We start from the raw sequence: 21,963 nt of genomic DNA, 5'->3' as shown, positions 1-21,963 counted from the left end.
AATAATACCATTTGGATAGCATTAGAACCCAGGCTCTTTTGGAGCCAGGTCAATAAACAATGATTCTTGAAAGGTTATGAAAAAGAACTTTCCTTGGCAATTGCTAGAGATAAATGTGTCTAGAGTAATTCAAGGTAAAGATAGCTTGCAGCCAGACTCACTAGTGAGGAATTCCCACTGGACTCACCCAGGCCAAGAACTTCCTGAGGTAGGTAATGATGCCCTACCTAAATCAACAAATTAATGGAAGTTGTGTTAACAAAAGTTTACCTTCTCTCTTTACTGATGCAGATAGCAGGTTTTGAAAATAACATTTACAATGTTATTATAAGTTAAATAGAAGCAAGAATAATATTTTTTCATGTCAATATACTACATCCAGAGAACTAAAGCACTCCCATGTGGGTAAATGTATTCACACATATGCTTTCTCTCTTTTACTCTATCATTCATTCATTCCCCAAATTAAGGCAATGTAAGTAGAGACTGATCTAGATTCTGGACACTGTAAGATGAGGTTCCCCAGACCAACAGCAGCAGAATCACCTGAAAAGTGTTAGGTATTAAATTTACAGCCTCCATCTCAGATTTACTGAATCAGAAATTCTGGAAGTCGGACCCAGCAATCCTACTTTAGTAAGATTTATTTAGTAATATTTAGATAATTCTGATGCACGCTAAAGTTTAGGAAACACTGATTTAGATTATAAGCTCTCTATTTAATGCTCTTGTTAAGTTTTATCATTATAAGTGCTCCTTTGGCAAATTCATTTTCAAATAAGGAGCAAAATGTAAAAGCTTAGGAAAAATCCAATTAAGAAGATGGAATTCCACACTAATCCAGTATTTTATTATTTTTTAATGTTATTTAAATGCGAAGGAATTTCATATAGTCACAAAAGTTATTTTTAGTTGATGGATCATCACATACTGTGAGCAAAAATACACTAATCAACTGTGATAATTTAGCATGAACCTTAACATTATTAAACATATAATAAATAATTTTTCAGTGATAACCTATAACATACAACCCTCCCAAGATGTGTGAATTTCAACGTCTTGTAATCTATTCTAACATAGTCCAAATATGGTGAAAAACTTGTGTGTGTGTGTGTATACATATATATACACACACACACACACACACACACAAGTATTATATATATATCATTGACAAAGTTTAATGGTTATCTGACCAATAGCTGCTTGCTGTTGAATTTCTTAACATTAGGAAATTGGAAGGTGACGAGACTATTTAATGCCAAATATTAATTAGCATCAGATAAATATAGCTCCTTAGATCTCTGTGGTATCTAATCTATTTAAACATCTTGCAGTGATAACTCATAAATGATTAAACAAAGGTCAGACACATTAGAGGAATTTGCATCATAAGCCCGAACTTAATTTTCTACTCAATTTACTTTTAAAAATGTTGATGGGGGGCTTCCCTGGTGGCGCAGTGGTTGAGAGTCCGCCTGCCAATGCAGGGGACACGGGTTCGTGCCCCGGTCCGGAAAGATCCCACATGCCGCGGAGCGGCTGGGCCCGTGAGCCATGGCCGCTGAGCCTGCGTGTCCAGAGCCTGTGCTCCGCAATGGGAGAGGCCACAACAGTGAGAGGCCCGCGTACCGCAAAACAAACAAACAAACAAACAAAAAATGTTGATGGGATAAAAACATGTCAATAAGACTTGACCTTAAATCAAACCTTCTTCCTTGTGCTGAAGAAGCATAAAAAAGCAATCTCAATCACCATAAATGAAAGGCATAGAACAGTTATAATTTACCAAAACATGTACTTTGGGGGGTAAAGGATCATAGTTAAAAGTCACAGAATCTTCTCCACAAATCTACTCTGAAGACACAGAAACATATCCCGAACTGGCTTTCCTCACTATCTCCACAGAAATTAAAGATGTAATTATTCTGCTAAAAGGAAACAATAGACGCTGCACTCTGAAGATGAACTGTTCTCCTTCCAAAAGACAATGGACTCTTTCATGTCAATAAAGGCTCACTTAGAAAATGGGGAATTGGAATGGGGGATCCTTTGATCTATAGGTCAGCAACACTGTCGATCAATGTGCAAAAGAATGTGAGCTCCAGGAGGGTGACTGCTCTGAAGCACATTCTGAGAGCATATCAAGGCTACACGTTACCTGCATAATTGTTCTGACTTTTTAAAAAACTATACTTTGGTGAATGATGTAGAAAATGTGACTGAGCTGGCAGTGATTCAGACAATCAACCATGGGAAATTGATTCTCACTGAGCTAGGATAACGATCCCGATTGTGAAACGAATGCAGAGTGAATATACTGCACTACAAGAGAGAAGAAAATCAAGTTGTGTGAGACTTTAAGTGCGCTCAATGGAATCCTGGCTAGATCAAGTCTGGGTGAAATGCAAGTGTATAAAGATATGGCCATCTTTCTAAGAGAACAGTATCCATTTCCACACTAATTACAATTTATTAGCTACTCTTTTTTTTTTTTTTTTTTTTTTTGCTGTACGCGGGCCTCTCACTGCTGTGGCCTCTCCCGTTGCGGAGCACAGGCTCCGGACACACAGGCTCCGCGGCCATGGCTCGCGGGCCCAGCCGCTCCGCGGCATGTGGGATCTTCCGGGATCGGGGCACGAACCCGTGTCCCCTGCATCGGCAGGCGGACTCTCAACCACTGCGCCACCAGGGAAGCCCCTATTAGCTACTCTTTAAGGATATAGATAACTACTATAGTATTTTCAACTTTATTGATCAGCAAAGAAGTTCACCTGCTACAGCCAAGTAGGAAGAGACCCAGATACAAGGCCCTCAGATACATAAACCATTAGATCATTATATGAAGTGAGTAAATACGCAGAAGCAGAAGACTTTCTGTGACGCAAAACAACTTGTTAATCGCACAGAATAAAAATTAATTTAAATAAATTTATATTATATTAAATAGACGTTTAAGCCCCGTTTGGTTATAAAACAAATGTATATCTAGTGTAGACAAACTAGAAGATATGGACAAGCAGAGATGAAAATAAAAGGCACCCACAATTCCACTTTTCAATAAAAAGACACATGCATAAAGCAAAAAGACCATACGATGGCTTTGGAACCAGCATTTTTTATATCTACACGATAATTTAAAAATCTAACAGCTTTGTGTTGTAACCCACATCACTGAAACAAATGACTTAGATGTGGCCATAAGGAGTCTCAGGAAGAGCCCTGGGAGTCAAGACCCAGGTTCAAGTTTCCAGTCTGCTGCTCAGCTTGTGACTCTGGGCAAGTGATTTCATCTCTCTTTCTCCATTTGTAAGATGAAAACACTATCATGTCTCAGCTTTATTCATTCATGGCATAAGTACTTGCAGGGTACATACCATGCACCACACTATGCGAAAGGAAAGATGAATAAAACACGGGACCTGCCACATCCTTGTATTATGTGCAACAAAGAGGAGGGCACAGGGACGCGGGAGGAATGTGAGAGATCTGCACTGGCCTGGGGGCAGCAGGAATCAGGAAGGCCTCACTTCTTAAAGGAGGCGCAGAGGTTTGGAATTCTGGCAAAACAGTGAAGAATGATTAGAATCAGAGAGACCTGCTTTTGAAAATGCTGGCACAGCAGAAGGCAGGGGGAAAGATAATTATGGGGGGCAGAACAGGATAGGTGGGCTGAAACGAATCACGAAAGTCACTCTATGGCACACTGAAGATGTTTTGTTCAGGTAAGAGATGCTTTGGGCCAGAGCTAGGACTTTTCTTGGCTGGAATGCAGAGGATCTTAGAGGTTCTTTGTGGCTTCTGGCAAACCAGCCTCCAAACTGTTATAGACTGTGCAGGGACCATCTTAACTATCACAGAATATTCTGGGACGCTTAACAGCTGCCCAGATTCATTCCTCAAACTGTATATGCCTAGGGTTCCACGGGGAGGGAAGCGAACTTGAACCCTATTTAGAGGTAGATTCAGAGTAGTATCTAATAACCTAGGGAGGTGGGCTTGAAGGAAGCCAGGACTGAGAGAGGCAGTCGGGAACCCCTGAGAAATAATTATCGTATCCATTTTTCATTTTGTAAGTGATGGGGAGCAACTGAAGGGATTCAAACAGGAGAATAATATAACACATCTGTACTTTAGAAAGAGAACAGTGTGATGGATATTAACCTGGTACAAAACAAGTCCTGAGTATTACAGAAAATGGACCTGACTTTAATACCTTTACTGAGCACTTTATATGTACTGGGCACTGTTCTAAGTGCTATGAATATACTGACTCATTTAATCATTGCTGCGCCCTTTGAGGTAGGTACAATTATCAGCTCTTTTGACAGATGAGGAAATAAAAGAGGAAGAGCCTATGGAGCCCACTCTGAAGCTAAGCCGTTAGATAGTCTGACCCCAGACCCTGTTACTAATCAGACAAAATAGCAAAGGAAACCCCACTAAAACCTGCTTCCTTAAACTATGAAGAGGTTCATAATCTTTATCTCAGCTTGCACTCCCTGTGAAGTCATGTGACATGGTTAGTCCCGTCTCCTTGAAACCCTCTCTCATTTGGATTCTGTAAAACCCTCTCCCTCCCCCTGCCTTCCTAACATCCCCCTCTTTTGGTCTCTTTCATTAGTTCCAGTTCCCTTAGTTTACTAACTAAAACAGTGATGAAAAATCATGCTTAACATCCCTTAGTACAAATAGGTCAATAACTAAAAAGTTAAGTTATTGCCAATCAAAGTATGCTATAAATTTTATTATCTAGAATCTTGGATAGGATAGCAGTTAAACCAGAATTAATTTATGGGGCCCTGAGAATGTTCTCATCACATTCCTAGTTTTCTGTCCAGAGAGGAAGAGTACTAGAGAGACTGGGGCATAGCGATCTCGATTTCTCTCTCACCCACAGCGTAGCACGGCCGCTCTCTTTGCCTGGAACAATCTTTCATCCATGTTGGCTTAGTTAGCTCCTACTTATGCTTTATCTCAACTTAAAGTCCCTTTCTCTCACTCTCGGGAGCCTCCCCTGAACCCCTTAAGCTCTGTAGGGGCCACAGACCTGTGTCACCACAGTCTACTACTGGGGCATTTGTCACACTTTGTAATCTGTCGTTGGCATGTGATTGCTTCTGCATCCCCGGAACCCGGGAAAACATCTGGCTCATGTTATACATCCAGTAAGTATTGGTTCGTTAAACTAATGATCTCAAAACTTTAAATTTCGCTTTGTCGAGGAGTATATAATAACATCCAGGTAGAAGGCAAGTCAAGAAATGACAAGTACTCAACTCCTTCACATTCTAACAGATTAACTGAACCTCAGAATCTCCTCAAGGGGGCGCTATAGGCATGGGTGCAACTTTGGGGGTTTTAGAAAAGAAAACTATATGTTATTTATGAAAAAAGTGCTGCAAGCAGCTCTTACTTCCTAGAGATACTCATGAAATATGAAAGGAAACACACATGTAAAAAAGCTAGATTAGCCGTTAGTAGCTTAGAGATAATCCAGTTCGGCATGCGCCAACTTTTGAATGTGCTTTGATGCTGATTCTGGGTGGCTCCGCTATTGTTTCAATTTCCAGGTGGCAAAGGGCTATAAAATACAGCTTTTCCTTTTTCCAATTCTTTAAGATTTATAGCTATTTTTTATAAATTCCAGCTATCATATACATTTCTATATAAATTTAAATTTTATATATATATTTGATATTTACATAAATATATTTATATGTAAATATTTATAAATATAATATATATTGTGCTTATACATACTTATATTCGTAAACATAAATACATTTATATATTTATACATAAATAAACCTGCACTTACATATAAATCACATATAATATGATTTTTCTTAAATGAACGTGTGTTATTTTTATAATGAGAAATAACTGATTTTCATTTTGGGGGAAAACATATACCAGATCGTTACTCTTGATACTCATCAAGATAATGCCTCACTGACTTTGTCACTGGGAGAAATGACAGGAGCAGAGAAATGATCAGAAAGGCATCTACAGTCTTGTCACACTCAGTCTCCTCAGCCCGGGTATGGTCTCCTTTTTCTCAAAAAGTTGTCATCAAAAATTAATCTGTTAAATTAGAGCTGGATAGCATCTTCTAAGGGACTAAAGTTTAGCCTAGGTAGATAAGAATCTGATTTTAAGTTCAAGGTTGCTGCTGCTTCCTAGAGATCGCCAATCACCTCGCTGGCTATGGGCAGCTGCTGGATGGGACTGGATGCCTGCACTTCGGCTGGCTTGCCTGTGAGTCTGCCTGGGAACCCCCAGGGTGGTCTTCTCATTTCGGGCTCTTTGAGAAGGAGCCCACAGTGGAGTTGCTTGAGCTCTTTGCTTCCAGGACAGTGCATACAGGCATTTAAGAGTGAGGGGCCCTCTGGGTGGGGAGTAGCCCCGCAAACAGCCGGGAGCATCACGGGGAACCTGGAAGCTGGTCCCACTGATGCCAGGCTCCACTCTGCACTCAACCTCTGCTGCCAGGTTTCTTCCTCAGTCACGATAATTATTTCTCAGGGGTTCCCGACTGCCTCTCTCAGTCCTGGCTTCCTTCAAGCCCACCTCCCTAGGTTATTAGATACTACTTTGAATTTACCTCTAAGTAGGGTTCAAGTTCGCTTCCCTCCCCATGGAACCCTAGGCATATACAGTTTGAGGAATGAATCTGGGCAGCTGTTAAGTGTCCCAGAATATTCTGTGATAGTTAAGATGGTCCCTGCACAGTCTATAACAGTTTGGAGGCTGGTTTGCCAGAAGCCACAAAGAATCTCTAAGATCCTCTGCATTCCAGCCAAGAAAAGTCCTAGCTCTGGCCCAAAGCATCTCTTACCTGAACAAAACATACTACATGGTTAAAACAGAGACCTGTATTCATAGGTAGCAGGATAGAGAGAAAGCCATATAGATACATACATACATTCAATGGATAAAGGGGAAGAAAATCAGTCCTAAACGTATCTGAATATATTTCAAAATAATTTTTTGTATCAATAATTCTCTGCTTCAGTTAATGAGAAATCTTTCTGAATAGAAGAAATGAGTCATTTACGTATTCTTCACCTTTTTGCTCTTTGAAAATCCTCGGTTTAAAGAGTCAGAGTTACCACACAGAAAATAGGCAACTAAGTAAATAAGCCTTGCACTCAGCCTTTACTGATTCATAAAATAAGAAGGTGACATAGGTCAACTTAAAATAATTGCAATGGTACTTTGCCTAAATGTTGAAAATATTTAAATGAATTTTGTGTGATTACACAAACTGTGGTCTGATCTTAGATTTTTTAAAAAATTAATCATGTAATATTCTCTCTCTCTCTCTCTCTCCATGTTTTGGTTTTTTTTTTTTTTTTTTGGTTTTGTTTTTGCTGAAAGATGAATTTTATGAACCAGGGCACTTCAGAGTAAACACAGAAAGTGAGATAAAGGAGGTCCAGAAAAGGGAGGGAGAACAGTACACCCAGCCACTAAGCCCAGATATCTGAGCACAGACGGAAGGAGAAACGGCCAGATGTTCTCATCTTGAGCTGCTAAGGGACTTGTCCAATCCATTCAAGACTACCAAGCATAGTCAGCAGGGGTGGTTATGAGGCTGAGCTAGAGAATCTGTGCAATTTCAACTCTACTCACGGGGGAATACTACTGGCATATTGTTTTACTCTTAGATACATTCAGCAATGATTATTTAATGGTAATGCTAATCTGTAGCCACACCTTTATTTTTTCAGTTCTATACTAAAGTGATAGTTGCAGAGAAATAAATTCTAAGTTTTAGATTATTTAACTGAACCTATTCAGCCTTTACAATGAGGCATGTTCTACTCATCACATTTAGCATAGGGAAAGTTTGCTCAGTCATACATCTTAGCTAAACTTTTAAAAATGTACAATGATAGGAAATACCTGTCTATCATATGCACTTAAACAACCCTTTCTAATCCTCTTGTGAGATTATCAGATACACCCTGACTTGTTTAATCTGTTTGGGCTCAAGTTAAGACACTGCCATAATAATCACTTGGATTTGTAGCGTAACTGCTCAAAGAGATTTCCGAAAGCAATGTGAAACACTGATTTGATTCATGCACAATCAGGTAGGGCATTGTTAAAAACTATTTATGGACTTCCCTGGTGGTGCAGTGGTTAAGAATCTGCCTGCCGATGCAGGGGACACGGGTCCTAGCCCTGGTCCAGGAAGATCCCACATGCCGCAGAGCAACTAAGCCCCTGCGCCACAACTACTGAGCCACGTGTTGCAAATACTGAAGCCCGCACACCTAGAGCCCGTGCTCCGCAAGAGAAGCCACCACAATGAGAAGCCTGCGCACCGCAATGAAGACTAAATGCAGCCAAAAAATAAATAAATAAATACAATTAAAGATACTACAGTTAAAAAAAAAAACTATTTACTGAAAGAAAACTGAAATACAGAGCAGTTAAACAGCCTGGTCAGTCTGAATGTTAGTGATGGCCAGACAGCCTGACTGTACATGTCCTCGTGCTCTGATTAGATGTCTGTGGCATCCTCTCACTGCAGCTTTGCAGGGACCCTACATTCTGACAGGTGAAAATGCAAAGCTGTGGTCCTTATCCAACTACCTTGCCCCTCTTAGCTAAAACTAAGAGAAGCAAGTTGAAAACCTTTTGTTTCAATATACGTGTTTAAACAATTAGCGAAATACGAATAGCATACAATAAGATGTGATACTCTCCTGCCTCCTATGGCCCTCCATAGTCCCGTTCTTCAGGGGTAACCACTGCCAACAGGGTGGTGTGTATCTTTCCAGGCCTCTCTTCTATGTCCATATAAACATATAATATTTTACAAAAATGAGGTAATTCTATACATGGAGTTCTAGAACTTGCCTTTTCACTCTTAAGTTGGAAATGAGAAATGAACAGCCTGTTTTAGATAAGGAGTGATGATTCAGAGGAAAACATAATATGTTAAAAATGTTTACATAGATGTAAAGAGAGGGCTGGATCAGCCAGGAATCAGTCATTATTCAAGGTAGATTCAAATTTTCTTTCTGAGTTACCTTTGGCCTACTTTCTCCTAGGTTAAGAGAAGAAAAATTACTAAACCTAACTATGGTACAAAAACAAATGCCAAACATCAAACCAGACAATACACAACCTTATAATATGGTTCTTTTGTTTTCCGTAAGTAGCATCTTCTAGTCTATATATGTGTTGGAAATACTGTTTAGACAGGATAATCTATTTAAGGAAGCAGAAATCAATTCAACGTTCAGAGACTTTCTCCTTCCAAGGTATTCAGTCAAGTGTCTAATTGTGACTCCTGTGTGGCCTTTCTAACTTGTACCCAATGCAACCCTTTAACTAAAACCCTAAAGGTATCTGGGTTTAAGAAAACTTGAGAATATATCAATACAAAATTTTCAATTTCAAGTTGTCTTAAGGTATGGTGAAAAAGAACCAACAGAATTTTTTTTTTAATTTCCAGGAAATAAAGACTACATTTCAATAGTGACTACTTCTAAGAACAGAGCAGTGAAAGTCCATTCATTTCTGATGATCTAATCATTGCTTGAAGGTGAAATGGCCTAACAACTCAAACAGAAGGAAGATCTTAATCTCATGTGATCATTATGGGCTATGTGTTCATGATATTTAAAAAAAAAAAGACCAAATGACTTAGTTTTTTTTTTTTTTTCATTGAATGTCTTTGTTCAGGCATTGTTATAGAAAATTTAAGGTTAACAGAAAGAAACCTTATGTGAAACCTTCAGAAGAAACCTTTATGAAACCCTTACATGAAATGAAGTTACTAAGGAAAGAACTGGATTTTAGGCTGACATTCCCAGATTTACAATTCATTCTTTCATTGCAGAGTGACAAACGAACTTTGCTCACCTTCTTGTAATAACTTTAAAAATGGGACTGGTGACTGTATTTACCAACCCTGCCATTTCTCAACATAATTATAGAATATATCCTGAATAGAAAAGTTGTTTATGACCTATGTTAAAAAAAACACAACTGAAAGAGTAATACTTTCTCCTCTCCTTCCACACTCTATTTCTCCAACCATTTGGTAGCCAGCAGGGATTTTTATTGTTTCTTCACATATTACAATTGTGTAATCTTTCTTAAACAACCTTAGCTTAAATGATTCCATTTAAATCATGTTTGATGTGCCATATGATATTTTTAAATGGCTTATGGTAAAGCAATGAGCTCTCTTACAGACAGATGTTATGATGTTCTTAGTAATTTTTATGAATAGAATTCTATATATACAAACATTCAAGAGTAGGTCTTTTCTTCTGAGATTGCAGCTAATCTGACAAGTAGCTCAACAAGATAAGCTGCTGTGAACAAAACTAGGCCTATGTGTGGTCAAAACCAATTTACTTCAGCCATTCATCAATTACTTAAATTTAAGAATCTTAAAATTAATTTATCCTGAAATTTTACACAGCACATATAGTTTTTCATTTTCCAGGTGGAATAATAATCATAGAAATTGAAAAGACTACCAAACTTTATCTACATTTGTACTAAAAATAAAAAGAGATAATATACTTAATAGTGAATAATCCGCATTTAAAATGCTTGGCTTTGGTGTGATTTGCTTGGGAGAGATATGTTTATTTAGAAAACGGCTTTAATTTGTTTTCTTTTTGACGCTCTAGGAATTCAGACAAAATAATCAATCCACACTCAACTTGAGCTAAGCAGCTATAAAATGTCCTCAGCTGAAACTCTCTCTGATCTCTTCCTAGGATCCTTTGGTAAGCTTCCACCCTCACCTCAACTCTGGAACATTCCCTTTTGAGACCTACCACCCCTCCTCCTATAGCAAATGACACTTTTTAATGAATCTATCCCTTTGATCACCAGACTGTCTCTTAAAGGAGCTAAAGCCAATAGGCCTTAAGTTATGAACAGGATGATGCAACTGGATTATAAAGCAAAGAACTGTGCATTGTTTGTGCATAGATCCATCCATGAAAGCCTGGCCACTCTTCAGGTGCCACATCTACATGCAATTAGCCCATTAAAAGGAAGAGCTCTGTGGCTGCCTCCTAAGATAGCAATATATGCATGGTGGTATTTGCCAGAAGCTACTGGTAAAACTGCCATCTTCTTGTCTTCTCCTGCTCTGAGGAGGCACCTTCAGGAACCTCAAGTACCTCAGGCTGCTGGAAACAGGAGGCACATTACCCCTCATACACCTGCCCTTGCTTGGGGTGATGAGAACTGTAACCCTCTCTCTCCCTAGGCTACAGGTCCTCCATTTTCTGATTCTAGGTTTAGGGAGAATGAAGGATGCATTAAAGCTTCTTTTTCATTTGTAAATATATGAGTTCTCTGTTTAAAAGTTCATCAGTTAAAGTAAAATAACCAGCTTTTAGTTCCAGCTCAAACTAGGAAGGTAGATGTTAACAAAACTAACCAGCTGATTTTTACTCTATGAACATCTTTATGTATCAAGTTTTCTACAACAGTTATATATTATTTTTTGTTCTTGTTTAAGCATTGTTTTATTGTTAATATTATTTATAGCTCTAGTATTATTTTAAAAAGGTCAGACTAAAGGAAAGTATTCTTTCTCTTATGTTTAAATCCTTAAATACTTAAAAAAAACCTTAAATATAATTTAAAGATACTTAAAAGATACCTTTTACTCAAAATAACTTAGTTTAAAATCTTTAGGTTGTATGAGTTATGTATATAATAGAGAAAAATTGGTCCAGAACCTGGAATTAAATCCAGAGAAACTAAGACACAAATTTATTCAAGTAGAATGTAACACACACTTTTACTGAAAACAAAAGTGAAATTGTTTAGGGTAAATAAATGGATTGTTCATTTTTTAATAGTACTTACTCAGGTGTACCCTTCTTATTCACTTAACCATTACTTCAGGTAGTATTTATTTACCATATGTCCTCCCAAAATCCTAACCTAAACCCTGTTAGTTAGGGTAATTTAAGAAATTAAGTAATTAGATAAGAGCAAATTAAAAATGAGATTTTACTTTTTGTCAAACAAGTCGATCAGATTTTTTAAATTAGTGTGAGTAAAAATGTGGGGAAATGGATAAATTAACACAATTTTCTAAAATTTGACCATATATATTAATATTAAAAACAGTAGGCACTTTGATTCAACAACTCTCTTTTTGTTAAAGTTCATTTTTTCTGAAAAAAAATTGCTCAAGTAAATAGGATTTGAGGATGTTCATTACATTAAGTACATAAGAGCAAAACATAAACAAAATTTTTTAAAAAGAATAATTACCTTAAATAATTAAAAATGGCCTAGAGTTATGGAGTTTTTGTTTTTATATATTTCTCAAGTTAAAAAAAATTAAAAATAATAGGCAGAATTCGTTAGATATATAGGTCATAATTATAAATGGGTAGATTAAGAGCAAGTCTTTCTATACAATATCATACAGAACAACCACATGCCCATCTGCACAGTAATCCACAGGCTAGATATGCCTTAATTTGTTCAATTTTTCCTGCTTTGATGGATATCTTGATTATTTTCCATGTTCTAATTTAACTTATTTCATAGAAAAGGTGATACAAATGACTAATAAAAATTAAAATCCTGACTTCAACAGTAATCAAACAGAACAAATTAAAACAAAATGTCATTTTTTAAAACATGTCAAATTGGTGAAGATTTTCAAAATGACAGTCATTAAATCCTGGTTTATTCAGTGGGGTAGTCACTTACTTATACTCTATGTAAGCATATATATGCTCTCTAGAAAGCAGTTAGGTCATGTGTATCAAGAATTTTGAAAGCATTTATTTTCTTCTACTCAATAATGGCATATCAAGGATTCTCTAATAAAAAATGATAAAAATATAGACATATCTATTCATCTATTTGCCACCATTTCTTTAAACAGTGAATAGCTCGAATTGGATGATTAAAAATGAAACACTTATTCAATGGACTATTAAGTACCAGGATCAACAGGAATTTTCACTGCTCAAAACTAACTTCCAGAATAAATTGGATGTAAAACTCTATGTAAAAAATATATAAACATAATGTAATAAAAACTGGCCTGAAAAGAATATACCAAATTTTCTAGTGGATATATCTGGTGGGAGTAAAAAGTGATTTTTATGTTCTTCTTTGTGTTTGAATTTTTTTTTTAAGTTTCTACTTTTAAAGTAAGAATAAATAAATAAAGAAAATGCGTGTCTCGCTACAAAATTCATCATGCTTCTGCCCTTTATCTATAAAATAAAGTCCAAATTGGCTAGGCTCTTGTTGAAGCCCTTTTAATTTGATCCCAACTTATCAACCCAATCTTATTTCTAATGAGTATCCAACTCTACTACTCAGCTTTATCTCAGATGGTCATGAGGCATGTCATGTTCCCTCTAGGTTCCATCCAGGCTCATCTGATCAGGCCTAGAGCTTCTCTTCTTTCCTAAGTTTTCTGATCAGGATTTCTGGATGTAACTATTTTAAGCCAACTTCAGTTACACATGATGCTCAAAGCCACATCTGGTAATCATACAAAATCACGTTAGACCCTGATTCCAATTAACTCAGCACAGTAATTCAGAAGGAAACCCCTTTTGAAAGCAAGATTCCCGTCAATATTTGTTAATATTGATCATAACAACAACTGTGATCATAACAAAAATAGCAGCTAACGTTTACTGAGAATTTTCTATTTATAAGGAAGCTCTGTGCCAACTCCATTTATCTCATTTAATGCTCAGAAAAACCCTCCATTTCACAGATGAAAAACCTGAACCTCAATTAGGTTATGCATTTTTCCCGAGGAGACATAGCTAGTGTGGATCTGAGATTCAAATCTAGCTCTGTCTGAGATCAATATACTCTACACTACCAACTTGCTAATGGAAAATCACTAGAAATCATTTTGCATATGATATGTTTTTAGTGGTTAATTGCATACCCATACAGCTAAGTTAAAATGATGTGTGGAGCTACAAAGTTTTCTTTTACATATAAAAACAGATCCAAAAACGATAAAAATTTCCATTGAATTTCATTATATTCTAACATATTTACCTGTATAGGACCAGCCAATCTCTTCAACAAGTTTTCTCTGTTGTCTGTAGTATCCATAAGCCCAATCTACAACCAAGAAAAACCAATTGATCAATGCATAGAAAAATATGTGTGCAAATTAAAAAAAATATAAGATGCCCAAAGCATCATTCATACCATAAATGGTCCTTGATTACTCTTTTCTATGTCACCTTCCCAATGTCTCCTCCCAATTCCAACTGCCACCATTATAAGACTCCACTGTCCATGCTCTGGTAATTAGTGTGAGTTTTAGCAGGGCACATTTAAAAACTGCTAAAGTTCAGACAGAGACAAAGAAAACAATCTGTGAAAAGCAGGAGCAGGGCTTCCCTGGTGGCGCAGTGGTTGGGAGTCTGCCTGCCGATGCAGGGGATGCGGGTTCGTGCCCCAGTCCGGGAGGATCCCACATGCCGCGGAGCGGCTGGGCCCGTGAGCCATGGCCACTGAGCCTGCAGGTCCGGAGCCTGTGCTCCGCAGAGGGAGAGGCCACAACAGTGAGGCCCATGTACCGCAAAAAAAAAAAAAAAAAGCAGGAGCAACCTAGAGGGTTTCATCCCGAAGTGAGACTGGGGTCAGAAAGGACAGCTTGTCCTATCTTCAGACTTTTCTTCCCATTCCCTAAGTTGAATACTTGAAATACTATAGATTAGAGATACTTTTAAGGTTACAACCCAAGTTTTATCTGTAAATGCTTCTACGAGATCCAGAGGTTACCACGTTTTCAAAATTTACTTCCCTACAATGCAAAACAAAATTAGCTGTCTTGAAGAAACGGAAATTTAAATGTGTGTGTGTATGTTGGCTGGGAGAAAGGTTGTGTTAGACGGTGTAGGTGAATTTGTGTCTTGGAGGAACAGAGATGCCTGATGAGGTAATACAGTGGGAAGCTTGGAGTACCATTAAGTGGTGGATGCTTCATGACCTAGAGATAGAGGCTCTACATCTTGAACATGGGACAAGGGGTACAGAAAAGAAAATGGATGGAAGCCAAAGTCTCACTCCACACAATTCAAAATTTTGCCTGGGGCTTCCCTGGTGGCGCAGTGGTTGAGAATCTGCCTGCTAATGCAGGGGACACGGGTTCGAGCCCTGGGTTGGGAGGATCCCACATGCCGCGGAGCAACTAGGCCCGTGAGCCACAACTACTGAGCCCGCGCGTCTGGAGCCTGTGCTCCGCAACGAGAGAGGCCGCGATAGTGAGAGGCCCGCGCACCGTGATGAAGAGTGGCCCCCACTTGCCACAGCTAGAGAAAGCCCTCGCACAGAAACGAAGACCCAACACAGCAAAAATAAATAAATTAATAAACTCCTACCCCCAACATCTTTTTAAAAAAAAAAAAAAAATTTTGCCTGGAGTCATTCCTGTACCCAAGAAACAGGGATGTTATGATTCATCCTCCTCCTTCCTGTGCCATTGTGCTATTGCTCCCTTTATCCCAGCCTGTGTTAACCCCAGTACTCCATTTCAGCTACATTGTGGGCAAAATAAATCTTTGTGAACTAGGTTTGGAACCTGATCAGTGTTGACAAAACTATTTCTGTAGAAAAGGCTACAGGAGTCCCCTGGTGGCCTCGTGGTTAGAATTCCTGGCTTTCACTGCTGTGGCCCAAGTTCAGTCCCTCCTGCTTGGGAACTGAGATCCTGCAAGCTGCATGACGTGGCCAAAAAAAAAAAAAAGAAAAAAGAAAGAGAAGAAAAGGCTACAAATAGCTAGTTTACAAATGAATGTGTGGAACATTACTTATTCATAAATTGGGGTTCTGTCAATATAGCTTTCATTTGAATGTGAGGATTTATTTATACCATACCATACCATATACATATATACATATTGTATAGATAGATAGATAGATCTTTCTCATCAGCTGGGAAGACAGGCTCTACTTCCTCTTATTCTCTCTACACAGGTGTTTTTTTCTTTATTGATAGCTCCCAATTTCAAGGAGGCAAATATCTCAAGGACATTTCAGAAATTATTTTTCTCTCCCATGTTATATACAATCTGATTAGTAGAACATGGTAATACATACTAAAATATTTTATAAAAACTTAAAAGCAAGCCAGCTTCCAGAAATACACATTCTGAATCCACAGATTATTCAAGACCAAAACCTAGCTTGGAGAAAACAAAAAAAATTGTTTCAAAAATTTCATTACCCATAAATATAGGTAAATATTCTACTGGCTGTGGAGCACATTTCAACAAATATTTGTTTTTATAACAGCTTTACTGAAACGTGATTTACACATCTTACAATTCACCCATGAAATTTAATGGCATTTAGTATATTCACAGAGTTGTACAATCATCACTACAAACAATTTTAGAACATCTTCATTATCCCAAAAAGAAACCCCATACCCTTTAGCTGCCACCCCCACCCCATCTCTACCTTCACTAAGCTACGTTATCTCTACAGATTTGGATATTCTAGGTATTTCTAAAAAACAGAATCACACAATACATGGCCTTTTGTGACTGGCTTCTTTAACTTTGCATAAGTAACATTTCCAAGGTTTATCCATGTTGTAGGATATATCAGTACTTCATTCCTTTTTATTGTCTAATGGTACTCTATTGTACGGTGACCAAGATGGCCTTAAAGTTCCCCTCAGCTTGACTAAACTTTAGGCAGGCTACTTCTTAGCTCTAGGCTCTTGACCTCCCTTTTCTTCCAGCATTCAGTTTAGAAAACTTATAAATTTTCTCTCTATTCCTTTAAGATGTAAATCTTTTTTATTAGCACATGACAATTTTACAACTAGGACTGTACTTCTCAAGAATATGGGAGTTGTCTCTCCTAAATGTAACCATTGAAGGAAATAAGCACCCTATCTCCCATTTTCTGTGGGAGGGTAGGAACCTAACTTCCAGTGAGGTATCTTGCTCCAAGTTGCAAAAACTACCTCCTGTCATAATGATATGAGCTTATTTTTCCTTTGAATAGAGAAAATTAGCAAATGCAGATGGCCTATGACTTCCTCTCATGTCCTGCATTACTTTTACACTGGGGCTCAACCTAGCTCGTAAAAAACCTCACCCTCTCTGCCTCATCAGAGTTGAGCTCAGACTTGATTCTGCCTTCTCTCCCCTACTGCAATAGCCTCGAAGAAAGTTTTCCTTGCCTGTTTAATTTTGTATGCTGTAATTTTTGTTTTGACGTTGGCTATGCCACATTTCTTTTATCCATTCATCAACTGAGGGATACTTGGGTTGTATCCTCTTTGGGGCTATCATGAGTAATGCTGCTTTGAATATTCATGCATATATTTGCTTTTCTACTTAAAAAATAATCATTAGGCTCATAATTTATTTTTTAAATAGAGTTGTACCATAAAATGGTAGTCATTTAAGGTTAAATTCTGGGGACAAGTGTTTTTTCATGATCAAGGAATATATACAATTAGGGCCTCAAAGGTCATTTGATCCAGACTTTAACAGACTACAAAAAAATAATTCTTGTTTTAGGGATTAGGTAATTTTTCCCAAGGAAATGTAAGTGGTTTGTACAGGCAGAAAGTGACAAAAACGGAAACAATAATCCATGGCTTCTGCCTCGTACTCACTAAGTCTTCCACAATATCAAGGATTCTTAACAATCCTGAGGTTACTCTCTTAAGTGCCCTACCTGAGTAGGAACATCTTCAAGAGAAACAAAATAAAACAAAACAATACACTGGGGTTGAACTTCACCAGCAGGAATTACTTAGACAAATAAATTATAGAGAATTGGGACTTCCCTGGGGTCTGTGGTTTAGATTTCACCTTCCAATGCAGGGGGTGAGGGTTCGATCTCTGGTCGGGGAGCTAAGATCCCACATGCCATGGGGCCGAAAAACCAGAACATAAGAAAAACGGAAGCAACAGTGTAACAAATTCAACACAGATTTTTTAAATGGTCCACATCAAAAAAAAAAAAAATTATAGAGAATTGACTGTATACCTAATCTGACCTGGCCATCAGTTGGAATTTTCCTCTGAAACTTTGCACTGACCACAGGGAAAAGATTTTTTGTCATCTTTTATGTTTTGAATATAAATATTTTTAAAATGTAAAGACATTTTTGTCATATAAGTGCATTTTGATGATTTCAGAAGATCAAATACCACACAAAACCTACATTGAACAAGTATTCTGTTGAAACAGATAAAACAGTAAGCTCTTGTTTTAATGATTCAGGCTAAGGGATGACAGCAAAATATCAGCAGATTTAGCTCTCCTGTAGGGCTTTATTGCTACACAATCAGCATTTGTCCTTAGTTTTTAATTACTTACATTAAAAAAGCTTTTTTCAATACAAGATTCCCAGGTGTTGGTAGCTCTCTTCAGTTCCTTTTTGTATTGTTCCCTTAATTATTACTTCAAATAATCCGTTACACATTCATATGCTAATTACATAGTCCTTGGGCGTGAGAGAGTACCCCACTTTTAAAATTCTACTTAGAGATCTGATAGATGAGATGTGATAGCTCCAATGAACAAGAAAAAAAGAATCTAGGTTCACTTTTTTTGTTGCATTATATACTTTGAAAACCAATAAATCCTATATAAAGTAGAATCTATCAAAGTGCTTACACATTTTAAAATCAATTAAAATAATAAAATATAGAATTGTTTGTTTCTGTGGATTTTAGTTTCTTTAGTTTTTATATTTTGTTTCTCTCTGTTCAAAAGTATTTTTCAGGTCTGCTTCGGTGTGAGCGTTTTGTAGGGATAAAACTAAGAAATAAATTTCAGGAATGAATTGTACACATGATACACAATAAGAACATATACATCCGTATACCTTTTTAAAAGGTAACTCTAAAATTTGTCCTGAAAAATTATTCTTCATGAAGTGGCTACCAAAGTTGAGAGAAATTTGGTTTATACTATTTTAGGTAGCCTTAAATGTCTCTGTTTCAATCTATTGCATCCTGTACTTACCTTGAGCACCTACTTACTTGCAAACATGTATATGCTACATATTCCTTTATTTTTCTTTACACTCAAATGGAAACCAAAGTTTTGATAACCACCACATGGATGATGTAGATAAATTTAGCATTTTTTTGCTCATGCTTTTTAAACCAAAAAAAAAAAACCATGTTGCTCATTTTCTACTAAAAATATCATTATAAATATTTTGAATTATACAAGTGCCTCTGATTTTGCCCTAAATGCCTAAAGAAAGTCTCTGCTTTATGTTGATCAAAAATTCATCACCTGTATTCTACCATATAATCTAGCAGCAGTGCTCTGACAAAATACACACACACACACACACACACACACACATATTTTAATGCTATTAAGAGGCCAAATGTATGACAGAGAAGAAATAGAGTGGTCCTCAGAAAAAGAAACTTCAGGGAGAAAATAGCCACAGTTATAAATTTGAAGACTGGGATCCTAAAACTAGATTTCTCAAAGTAGACTTTTCCAAGATAAATGATACTTGCATATTTCACATCCTTTAAAAATATCACTAAGGAACTTCAGAGGAGGGGAAAAGGAAGTCAGTTGATGGAAGAAATCTGGAAAGGCAGAGAAGAAGGAATAGAATTATAGATGAATCTTTAAAGCCTTTGTGTATAGACTTTGATTGAGGGAAGACTTGGGGAGAGGGTCTAAAATGTCTCAGGTAGAGGAAGGGCATTGGGCAAATCATGGAACCAAAGAAATGGGAAGCCAGCTGGGCTCTCCTATAGGGTCTGTGTAGGTCACTAGGGATTTACTAGGGACTTGGTTATGGCTCTCCATGATACAAGGGTCACATCAGTTTTCACTTTTTGTTTTCATCCTATTCTCTCCTCTTATCTAGATTTCTTTTAAAAGCGGGAAAGAGATAATCTGCTGAGCTGACTGAAAAAGTGTTGAATACATTTTGTATACTGAGTATATTTTAAAGAAAAATAGTAAATAAATAAACCCACAAACAAACAAATATTTCTAATTGAAGTGAAAGAGGTGGCAGGGAGTGGGAGAAGAAAGGTAAGTGGCTGATGACCACTTAGAGAAGAACCTGGAAAACCCTGGAAACAGACTAGTATTATCAGAGTGATTATTACCATCCCCTAAATCATTTGACAGTCAGACATGCATAAGGCTGAAGTGGCAGTGATAAAAAAGGTTGATGGTTACAGTAGTCATAACTATCAATTACTGAAAACAAAATAATAGCAGTCCCCTCTCAGAGAAGGAAAAAATAAAATCAGAAATGAGTTCCTTTAAGGAGAGAATCAGCTTTTGATTAATGAACACCTGTGAACACATCATCTGGCTACAAAAGTCCTTTGTTTCTTCAGATACTCTATTGTAAATATCTTTGTTTGATAAGAAAGCTGAGTTTATGACCCAAGTGATCTAAACCAAAACCTTGATTAGCCAACTGAGGCAAACTTTCCAAGTAAAATGAAATCTGCCCATGTGTATAGTATACAGTCTATAATATCATAATATCATACATGGCAGGTTTTATCTGTGCATTTTCCTGTCATTCAGTGTTTGCTGTCAAATTGTGTTAGCATATACCTCATCTTTACCTATCTGGAATATAAAATTGTGTCCAGTATATATGCAAAGACATTTGTGAAACATAATTTAGTTAATTATGGTAATTCAGATAATAGGCTTGTTTAGGATGTATTTATAGTTCAAACACTGTACTTATTGTTAATCACTTCAGATGTAACTTTAAAAAACACACATATATTATTTTCCCCCAAACCATTTGTCTTCCAATTTCAACTGCTTTCCAGGGTTAGAAAAAAAGAATACCATTAGTTTTCTTCTCTCTGCAGAGATTTTAAAATGTAAGTACTTTTTACAGTTTCAAAACTTAAATTGCAACTTATCACCAAATACGAGGGCACATGAATTCATACTGTTAAAGATAGGAATTCTGGAAAAATGAGTTATTAGAGTACAGGTGACCTCTTTATTTAATGATAAGGTTAAAGAGATGAAAAAGTAGATCCTTGAGGCACCATACTAAAAAAAATCGAATGGTAAAACTGTAAAAGGAGATGGGAAGATTGAACATATTGGATAAGTAAAGAACAGAGGGAGCCATTTCTTCCATATGCTTGTTTTGGTAGTCAGACATCCAATGAAATACATATTTCTCATAGGACTTAGGGAAGAGTTTGGAGGTGAGCAATTAGATCTTATTGCTCCTTAGACACTGAGGACTGTGTATGCTTTCCCAGAGAGAGTTTGTACCTTGGCAATATGTCTACCAAACCTATTCAACGAAAGCTCAAAATATTCACAGGCTTGTCTTGGAAAGTCACCAGAGTATTTTCTTACACTTAGATAAATGCGTTTAACCTAATGTGATTTATCTACATTTATTAAGTTGAGGTATTTACTGTTGAAAACATGTTCATAATTTTATCTTTATCGCATAAGTAATAATACCTGTTTCAGATAAATTAAAAAAATAGAGATAAGCAAAATTTTAAATTTTAAAAATCACCTATAATCCCATCTCCTACGGAAACTAGTATTTACAATTTCATGCATGTATATATATTTTTCTAGGCGTTATACTATGCAATATAATAATTTTATACTTTACATTAATTGAATTACACTATTTCATTATCTGGTGACTTGCTTTTTCTACATAATAATAAATCACTTCCCAAGTAATAAATATGGTTTTATAGCACCATAATAGTTCACCTGAAGCATTCTTCTACTTTTTGGATATTAAAATAAAAAGTTGATTTAGCTTTGGAAAATTTATTCCTTGGGCTTAAATGACATGAGTGATGAAATTAAGCTACTTTGAACTTTCTGTATAAAATAAAGTCTGTAGGAAATTAACTGACACTTTTTTTCCCCTGTCAATCTTCTTCTACAACACCAAGAAAACACTAAAATGGAAGAAACTCATTG

General features: G+C 36.9%; 1 protein-coding gene across 5 annotated transcripts in view; it reads right to left on the bottom strand.

The window, feature by feature from the left end:
* PTPRZ1 (protein tyrosine phosphatase receptor type Z1) overlaps positions 1 to 21,963 on the bottom strand; it is a 167,082-nt gene that overhangs the window by 100,800 nt on the left and 44,319 nt on the right. For all 5 annotated transcript variants that reach the window (XM_082633063.1, XM_082633064.1, XM_082633061.1 and 2 more), the window contains one exon: positions 14,056 to 14,121. In XM_082633063.1, coding sequence (XP_082489189.1) covers positions 14,056 to 14,121 — 66 coding nt within the window. The remainder of the gene's footprint in view (positions 1 to 14,055; positions 14,122 to 21,963) is intronic.

The sequence above is a fragment of the Mesoplodon mirus genome (genome assembly GCF_964341445.2).
Source record: "Mesoplodon mirus genome assembly, chromosome: 9".
NCBI classification, from domain to species: Eukaryota; Metazoa; Chordata; class Mammalia; order Artiodactyla; family Ziphiidae; genus Mesoplodon; species Mesoplodon mirus.
Note: the sequence above shows the minus strand (reverse complement) of the source record. Positions and strands in the feature narration are given on the sequence as shown.